At 39.5% G+C, this 9,915-nt stretch overlaps 1 protein-coding gene across 1 annotated transcript; it reads right to left on the reverse strand.

The window, feature by feature from the left end:
• Positions 1-1,638: 1,638 nt before the first annotated feature.
• Positions 1,639-4,169, reverse strand: LOC148021685 (amino acid transporter AVT1B-like). The gene is made up of 3 exons (XM_087697175.1): positions 3,785-4,169; positions 2,700-3,301; positions 1,639-2,258 (listed from the first exon to the last, which is right to left on the reverse strand). The coding sequence occupies exons 1-3, from the start codon at positions 3,960-3,962 to the stop codon at positions 1,737-1,739; spliced, it is 1,302 nt and encodes a 433-aa protein (XP_087553301.1). The 5' UTR covers positions 3,963-4,169; the 3' UTR covers positions 1,639-1,736.
• Between the last annotated feature and the right edge of the window lie 5,746 nt (positions 4,170-9,915).

Genomic DNA, 9,915 nt, shown 5'->3' on the forward strand with positions numbered 1-9,915 from the left:
GTCCGAGGGCCGTAGAAGCGGCCCCTGGTTGGGGCTCTCGAGGGAGCCTGATGACAAGGGTCTAGAGGCAACGCCCTTGGACCGATGGTAAAGGGAATGTCCGTTTCCCTAGAATATTTCCTTGCTAACTAGGAAAGATTCATAATGTGGTTGGACATGCCAACCAGACTACCTTCCCATGCTATAAAAGGAAGACCCCTCTAAATCCATCATCAATGTATCTTTCAAACCAATTAGAGTTCTTCGAGCTACCCTTAAGTTCTTCACCTATCATCTGTCTAGATTGCCATCTAAGCTTCACAATGGAAGCGCACGAGTAGACAAAGCCATCTTTGTATTAGTGCGTTTGAAATTAAAGAAGTCTTTGTTCTTCTCATATTTGCTATGTGTTCTCTACTCCTTGCTCAGATTCTATCCACTGTGCCATGTAATTTCTACAAGTTCTATCACCATAGGTCACATTATATCCATGTCTATTAGTGGTGTGGTCACCATGCCATGACTATCCACTTTCAACCTCTTATGGATAACAATCACCCTTCACCCAATATTGTAGAGTGGGCTAGCTATGGATTTTGAATCTTTGACCTCACATAACTCACATACACTCCCAACCAATCAAGTTGTTGCTTGTTAGCAGAATTAATTAACTTTCCCCTATTGTTTGCTACAACATTTTGTGGTTGATGATAACCCAATCTATTGTTACTACAAACAACTGAAAGGCAAGCCTAAGTTACCAACTAGTTGACCTCTTAATCTCTTCCTAAATAGACTAACATGTATCTTTTTTAAGAACTCCTTTCTAATAGCATTAAATTAGGTTGGTCACTTGGTTATATGTTGCTTCTATATACTTGATAGCACTCATAGGAAATATGAAGTTATATTTCTATATTACATATTAGTACTTATAGGTAATGGATTCTCTTGTGCATAGTCTTTGAAAGCAACACACTAGTTTTAAGGTTGACCAATTTTTGGCCTACCTACACTCCAAGGTGAAAGCATTTATTCTTAGGCTTTTCAATGGTTTTCTAAAAAATTCACTGCCTATTGGCACATTTTATTTTTATTTGACGAACTCACCCCCCCCCCCCCCCCCCCCCCCCGCTCCCATGTCCATAAAATACCCCCAAGGTTTCCCAACTAGGAATTGAACTCATGATCGTACTTGAGACACCCAATACTCCTACCATCGCTCTAAGGTGTGGGTTTTTTAATGTTTCTTCAAGTACAACCTATCTTACCCCAGAAGCAGTAGATCAATCAATTGGGTATGCAATGTAGGGTTTCTTAATGAAAATTTATGTTTTCTTAATACAAAATTATTATATAATTATGGTAGGTCATTGTAAATTTAGTATCTTGTTTTAAAGCATCATATAGCCAATGCCACCCTTTCTATCAAATCGAGAGAGAGAGAGAGAGAGAGAGAGAGAGAGAGAGAGAGAGAGAGTCTCTTTTGACCAAATGAGGGTAGCTCAATAGGTTAAGATGAATGTGTGGTGATCATAAGGTCTTTGGTTCAACCCCTACATTCCACACAGTCATTTAGTATAGGTATAATCTTAACCATGATGATCAGAAGGTCTGTGGTTCAACTCCTACATTCCGCACGGTCATTTAGTATAGGTATTAAAAAAAGGAGACTAGAACCCGGATCAATGAGTTAATAAAATAAGTGACCTACCACTCGGGCAGGCACTAAATTACAAAGAAAAAAACAGGTCTCTTTAGGAACTGCTACCAATACCCATGATAGAATACACCGTTCCTATGACCCCTGCACCGGCACCCACCAAAGTGATGCCTATAAAGATGACAAGTTCCCGTGCCTTGATGGAATTCCGAAAGAGTCGGTAGTAAAACCAACAAGGCAAAATCAAGCACATGGTAACCGTGATAGAGGAACCCACAAATGAAACCACATACGCAAAGAAAGGCACACTGAGTGAGATCAAAATAAGTATAATGACCATCACTGAGCGCATTGCCAGTGCAGACAGCAGGTGGGTTTGGGATCCCAGTGGCCATGGCAGCAGGGACTCCAGTTCGCATGCCACTGGCCGAAGCAGCAGAGTGAACTTCGTCAAGGGTGTGATTATGTTTGCCCATATTGCTATCTTGGAGGCCATGTATCCATAAGGCATATTCAGTGTGATCTGAGACTGGGTCTCTCCACCAAACATTGAAGCTCCCAATAGGCCTATTCCTCCATAGAAAGTTGCTGCAATTGCAAAGCTTAAACCAAGCACCTGCACATTACAAGCTATGATAGGATCAGACACGGCATGACCCTTAAGTCTAACTCATAACTCAGTAATCTTAAGCACCCCAGCATCATAGGCATAACAATGTCAGACACGGTATAGGATCAGGCACGGAATGAACATAAAGCCTAACTTTAGCTCGACAAGCGTAAGGTGCCACCCCAGCACCAGCATGGGCATAACAATGTCAGACACAGTATGAGCAGAAACTATTGGCCAATTTATGGCATCAGCTCAGCAAGCTTAACTACCTCCCACAATGTAAGCATCACACAGTAGACCACGAATCCATAGTACATTTTATGACTTAATCAACAGGCTTAGACACCTCCATATTACAAACATAACAGCAGCACCAGACGCAGTATAACCATACGTTCTGACACTTTTAAGCTTTAGACGAAGGAGTACTCACTGAAGTTGTACCTGGGGGAACTTTCTCCTGTCTACCATAGAGGTCCTTATACTGGGCAGGATGATGTTGGTACCATAGGTGAACAAATAAATGCCTGATGCGATCGGCAGTCCCTCCCAACGAGACAATGGAATGCTCTTGTGAATCCCAATGTTGTCCTCAGATGCCAGCCAAAGTAAGGCCAGGAGAACTAGAGTAGAGCTTATGATGGAAGAAGCAGAAAGCACTGACAATGATTTATAGCTTCTGACCCATATAGTGGGCAGCAGCACAAGGGTGGCCAAGAATGTGAGGAAGTATCTGCCCCTCAGACCCATGAAACCAATGGTAGTGCTTGGGAACACCGTCACCAGATTGTCTGTCAAGGATATGCCATAGCTCACCAGTGTACTTAGGAGATCTCCAAAGAGAAGAGATGTGGCGATGAGCCGGCCTCTTTTCCCAAAAGCCTTTAAGCTCACATCTTGGTAATCACATAGCTCAGGATGTGCTTCCAAACACTGGACTAACAGAGTGCTTGTATAGTAATAGGCTCCGGCAAATAGGAAGTTCAGTGACAAGCTTGCTAGCCCTCCCCTGGCTATGGCATAAGGAGATGAAAGGACACCGAGGCCTGCAGACATTGAGTACACAAACTCAACTCAAAATTGATAAGGAAAAATCAATGAGTGGCTGTTACCTATATACCTGAATCTTCTTTGAACTAACAATCCGATGGATCTAATTACAGATCACATGAACAAAAGCCAATTGTTAGCAATGCGCTATATAGGAAGTGCTAATCTATTGTTGCTGCACATGTGCAGGGTAAATTGAAGCATGCAGTAGTTCACTACTATTGATGCGGCTTATGCCACTGCAGATGATGGATCAGACCGGCATGAAAGATGCAGCAGTTCAACTGACATAGACGAGGCTTATGCCACTGCAGATGATGGATCAGACGGCATGAAACATGCAGAGATTCACAGACATTGATGAGGCTTATGCCAGTGCAAATGATCAGAAAGCATGAGACATGTAGCAGTTAACTATGAATATACGGATGAGTCTTATGCCACTGCCAATGATCAGAAGACACAGGCTAATAAATTACCGATGAGCAAGGCTACACAGTTGGCAATGCTATGGAAGGGGGTGCAGTCCCCTGAGGGTGGAGGTGCTGCTGTGACTTGATCTGATTTCAGATCAGCATTGGAAGTAGAGTCGTCTTCAAGCAGGGGCCGGCTTAATAGCAATCCACCATTGGCATCAATAGTGATGACTCTCTCCATTCCCAGCTTAATCTAGCGATAAGGAACTGTGATTAGAAGCGGCTTGGATACAAAACCACAGGGCATCTCTCCCAGCTTCTAAGCAACTGTACTGATTGGTAGCTCCAATATAAGGTCGCAGACTGATCACGCCGACAGTCACCATACTCACACACACACACACACACACACACTCTCTCTCTCTCTCTCTCTCTCTCTCAAAGTGGAGTCCCTGCAAAATCACAAACCCTTTTTGCTTTTACGTACGTCGAAAGAGAGCATGCACACTGTGTCTGTCTATTCACGTGATTTGATTTTTTTAAGGAATATTCTTGCTGTTCCGCCCACTCTCATGTGCTTAAAACTTCCGGCGCAGATCGAAGCTATGAAAAGAGCTCTCGGTAAATCCATGCGAGAGTCCGCAGCGAATCAGAATGTTACACGTGCCATCGCAACGCCAGTCAACAAACCGTGGTTGACAGGAGAACATAAGCTCTCCCCGTGCGGCGTGCTAAGGCCCGCGGGGACTTCAGAAGCTTGCCTGGCACGTCGTTAAAGCAATCACCATGCTAGTCTCTTCTGGCATGTAGTGGGTCCTCCCACAATCACTCGAAACGTTTCCCCATCCCATCGGATGGAGAAAAGAGGTCGCTATGGGAACCACTTTTGGTCCAAACAATAGTTGAGTCTCATCAAGATAAATTTGAATCTTAATAGTTCTTTAAATAAATATAGCTGGGATAAAAAATATACTAAAGGCCAATTTCTCGTGAGCATCGAATCATCATAGTAACACTGATTCTAAGGTAGTGGCAAGTCCAAGTCTAGGACCCATTAAACTTTCTTAAACTCTCACCAGTTAGGGCCATGACACACATGTATGAATATTCCGGAGATCAAACTTGAAATATCCCAATCGTCAAGTTGTACTACATACAAATATGAACAATCCATCTTTTACAACTCCAACTTGCGTTGGTTGTCATAGTCCACTCCATCAACGTGTGGATGGCTATAGTACCTTGGACTATAGTTTTTTGGGATTTCAATGCCATTCAATATTGCAAGTTCACATTACATGGAGGAATGTAAGAGCAGCAACACATGCCAGCCAATATACTTGTGCACGATGCTTGTGGAAGGTCACAATGTCTAAGCATAGGAGATGTTTACTTCTAATGGACAATATCTCATGTTAAAGGGCAAAGTAAATTAAGTGCTCCCTAGGTGGAATTTTTTCACCCATTCCCATCAGTGTTCACAAAAAATCGTCCCTTAGTGTATTTTTTCCAGGCAAGATTCTCAAAAAACCAATTGAAATTGACGCTCGTCTTGATGAAAACCAACTTTTTTTGCATTTTAGCTATAAAACCGGCTATTTCCCTCCAAAAACCTTAAGCTTGTTCCTTTTTCCATTGGATGGGAAAAAAGTTTTTGTGAGCACAGATTCCCATGTCAACTAGTATGACACCATAGCATGCACAAATAAAGTATACCTATGAATGGCATGGCTCTAATAGGACCATATCATGTTTCTTTCCTCTCCTTTTAGTGCTCATGAGTGAGTTGATCGCAACTAGCTCTAGTGAATAGCATGTAGACTAAACAATTACATGTTTATATCAATTATTGTGTAGGTCAATCAACTTGCACATGAGAGGGCTTATAGCCTCATGTGGCATGTCCTTCAACCTTTATTCCTTTGATAAATGTTAGGGATTTTTTTTCTTATTGGACTTCACAGAAGTTTAATCAATCTATAGAATGGCACTATCCTAAGAAAACATCACCTTCTTGCTACGTTTTCAAGTGTGAAACTAAAAGATAATGGTACCTTCTAAACCTTGCTCTATTATGGAACATAGATCATGTGAAGAATTGGTTTTGAAGATCAATGCTTCACCCCTCAAGTAACTACGTAGGTGATTGTTGGCTCTATTTTTGTGAGCCCCTCCTCCCCAATATAAGGAGAAGGTATTTATGAGTAGCATATTTACCTAATAGGTACCTCTTTCAACATTAGATGGTGCTAACTATGGCTCCATGCATGTGTAGAGTCATTATTGTAATATGCCCTTATTTGGGGCTCATTTGGGGGGCATGTTGTAGCACATACTTTCCCACTAGACTTCTTGGGGGGGAGGTATAGAGGGGAGCAAAGCCCCTCTTTGTGAGGGGTCCACATGGGGGAGGGCCCTCCCCCACTTCCTTGGTTTGAAGGGACATTTTGCAAAATAGTATGTGCAATTCATGAATCTACCAAATATCATTGGTCAATTTTGGGAGTATGCTTGAAAAAACATGCATGCAATTTTATGTTCTATTTTAGCCTACTAGTTTCATTTTTGCAAGCGTCAACCATACTTTCCTAAGTATACAACCTTTACTCTCTCATGTTTCTTTAAATGATATTGAAGCTTCCTAATAGAAGCACATGACTCTAAAGTATCATCTACTGTCATAACCATCTATAATAATCAAAGTCTTTGATTATCCATTTTCTATGTTTGTCATCCATCTATAATAATCAAAGTCTTTGATTATCCATATTCTATGTTTGTCACTTGCTTACAAATGTCATGTACTATGTTGTCTTCTCTTTTAACCTTTCAATTGGCTCAAGTAGGGTATCCTAACAATAGAGCCTTAATGTGGTAATAGCATATGCTAGAACTTGCTCCACTATGTATACTTGACAAAAGGACAAACTCTTAGAGTTTAAATGGCCGTAAATCCTTTTTAGAACAAGTGGAGAACTTGCTCAGTTAAGCATACTAAGGGCCCCTACACATTTGTATGGATATGTGAGCAATCCCCTTGGAAAAAGTGCTCCCTCTGTTCACACAATTTAGATGGACAATGTTCCATTTCATGTTTAAATGTTCCTTCAACGAAATCTAATTGGTTGGTTGGCTCAAGAGTTGTGCCAACATCTCAATGGCATGGATACAATGCCCCTTCAACACCTTTTTGATACAATAGAGATTGGATGAGGTGGCATGCAAAACACTTTCTTGGATTTTTAATTGAACTTCTCTCTACCACATCATTTCATGTTGCTATGACCAAAGCTTGTTCATATGAATCAACAACCAACCTAACAACAAATGAAGAACGAAGAACTTGGTTCATTAGGATTCACTAACAATATCCATTGCTTCAATAGGGCATAATGTAATAAAAGATAAATGTTCATATAGCTTTTTAGAACTTCATCAACTAAAGCATATCAAAATAAACTGAGAAACATGTTCAAGTCCATCTTAAGTTTTTGTTATAGAAATTAGCTTGAAATAGAGGCATATAGGACTTGCTCTACTAGGTCAATGGGAATCATACTAACAATAACCAAACAAATGGAGAATCTTTTAATGAGTCAAATAGGATGTGTGCATATATATATGAGTGTGTAATTATAGGCACATTCCAGATTGCAATAGTTTTTCTATGTACACATGTGTGACTAGCATATATGTAGAAAAAACCCCAAAGACATAAAAAATTGCTATGGTCTTGGATGATTTGAAACAACCAAAAAGTAAGAATACCACCAAACAAGGAAGAGCATATCCCTAAAAGCTCACATGCAGACAAAAAGCTTATGTTTTCTTTGCACTATGCTAATTTCATTGAATGATTTTTTATGCAACCCATTTGATGCTTAGTTGGCTTTTCCCTTCAACTTTTTCTTTTAAAAAGGACAAAACATTTGCCTTAATATGTGCCTTGGTAAAAGGAAGCATATTGGCTTTGTTAAAAATCAAAAATAGCATGAATTTTCACTTTATTCTATGTGACTATAAACAAACTTACAACCGTTGAGATCTTGCACACAAAAACCAAGCAAGTTATATTCCTCTCTCTCTCTTTCTCTCTTTCTTCTCCAAATACAAAGTTCACATTTACACACACACACACTCTCTCTCTCTCTCTCTCTCTCTCTCTCTCTCTCTCTCTCTCTCTCTCTCTCTCTCTCTCTCTCTCTCTCTCTCTCTCTCTCTCTCTCTCTCTCTCTCTCTCTCTCTCTCTCTCTCTCTCTCTCTCTCTCTCTCTCTCTCTCTCTCTCTCTCTCTCTCTCTCTCTCTCTCTCTCTCTCTCTCTCAATATTCTTCAAGCAACATTGTCTCTTTGAGTTGCTCCATTGGGTAAGCTCCATTGATTAGGCTTGTTAAACCACATGCATCACATCTATCTTGATTAATGTAACCACATATACTAGACCATTACTCAAACTATTTAGGTGGATTTGCATCATGTCAAGGCACATTGCTTTCTCCCTCTAGTTCCATTGTATCTTCACATATCTATCAAATATCAAAACTATATTTGTGCACAATGCATATATTTACATAGAACAATACATACTTGCTACCATCTTTGAGACTTTTGGTTGGAGCATATCACACTTCTTCAATTCCATATTGTTGAATCCACTAGCAATCCATCTTGTTTTGAATTGGGTCACATGACAATTAGGGTCCTCTTTACTTTTGGCTAAGAATTTAGATGGTTTAACCTTAGGATTGAGTGGTGATATTACTTTCTCCCTCTAGTTCCATTGTAGCTGCGTATATATATGCATCATCAAAGGTATCTTTGTGTGCAGAATGCATATATTATATAGAGTAATACATTCCACTACCATCTTTAAGACATTTCATAGGAGCATACTGCACTTCTTCAATTCCATATTGTTGAATCCCCCAGCATATCTTGTTTTGAATTGGACAACATTACAGACGCTTTAACTTAGGATAAGTGGTGGTTGTTGAGCCATTGTTGGCTATTTCTTTTTCTTCTTCAAAATAGGTTATAGAACAAAGCCTAAATCTTTCTATAGTACTATAGAAAAATTCTTCAAGAGAAATACACCACCAAGCACAAAAATGCTACACACTTTTGGTCACTTCCTTAGGAGGAGGGGTATAGTTTGGAAATATTGATACTACTTCTTCTACATCAATGGAACATGCAAGAGAATGATACACCAAGGGTCCTCCTCTGGAGGTACCCTCATCTTCGTAATCACCTATGTAAGATGCTTTCCTCTTCTCATTCAAGGTTGTAGATTTGCTTGCTTCTTCTCCTTCATTCTGTTGTGACTGTTGCTATTGATCTCTTGCTAATAATTTCCTCAAACCTTTGGATTTTCTTTTGATCAATATAATATTGTATTAATGAGGGTAATTTTCCCAACATATACATAGGAAGATAAAACTAACCCTCTAGCAAGCATCATTTTGCTAAACAAGGTATGCCACCACTTTAAGAGTTGTAGGAATTCCGCCATTTAGCCATCAAACAATCTCATTTTTGTATGATATTCAAACCAAAGTTATAGGATGTCATGTGTAGGATTTCTAAAGTGTTAGAACCCTACTTTTGAAAGCATAATATACAAAGCACTACATTTCTATTGTAGGTAAACCACAAATCTATATGAAGAATTGCAGCATAATTACTAAACATGATTCTAAAACTACATAGAAAAATAAGCTTGAAAGAATAAAGACATAGAATAAGATATAGATAAAAATTCAAGTCACATCCATAATCTTGGTTTGTTTATATTTGCAATACATTTTCCTCATCAAAAAGTGTAGTTATGACCTACAAAATCACACTTGTAACAATCCTAAACTACCTAATTACATGTGACTCAAGGGCATTTACATATATTTAAATATAAGAGTAAGATGTGATAGTAGTCTCAAGGCCTAACACACTCACTTTGCCTCTCCCTTTCCCTCTCTTTCTATGATAAAAATATAAAAAAAGAGTGAAAAATAAGAAACTTTAAAATTAAAAGATGGGATGGAGGAGACGGGAAAAAATAATGTAACATTCCCTACTAAGGATCCCTAATCGTCATGATTTAGTGACCCATCAAGAGATTATCCTAAGTGACACTGCCTAGTACTCGTTAGAAAAACATGGGGTTTGTCACTTAGGGTCTCTCAAGTCCACTCCACAA

This window comes from Lygodium microphyllum, chromosome 17, assembly GCF_053477565.2.
Source record: "Lygodium microphyllum isolate KBCC chromosome 17, Lygodium_microphyllum_v1.1.10, whole genome shotgun sequence".
NCBI lineage: Eukaryota > Viridiplantae > Streptophyta > Polypodiopsida > Schizaeales > Lygodiaceae > Lygodium > Lygodium microphyllum.

Coding starts and splice junctions, on each gene's coding strand:
- LOC148021685 (XM_087697175.1), bottom strand. CDS start 3,962: ATGGAGAGAGTCATCACTATTGATGCCAATGGTGGATTGCTATTAAGC. Junction 3,302..3,784: donor CTGTGTAGCCTTGCTCATCG/GTAATTTATTAG, acceptor CAATGTCTGCAG/GCCTCGGTGTCCTTTCATCT. Junction 2,259..2,699: donor ACAGGAGAAAGTTCCCCCAG/GTACAACTTCAG, acceptor TGTAATGTGCAG/GTGCTTGGTTTAAGCTTTGC.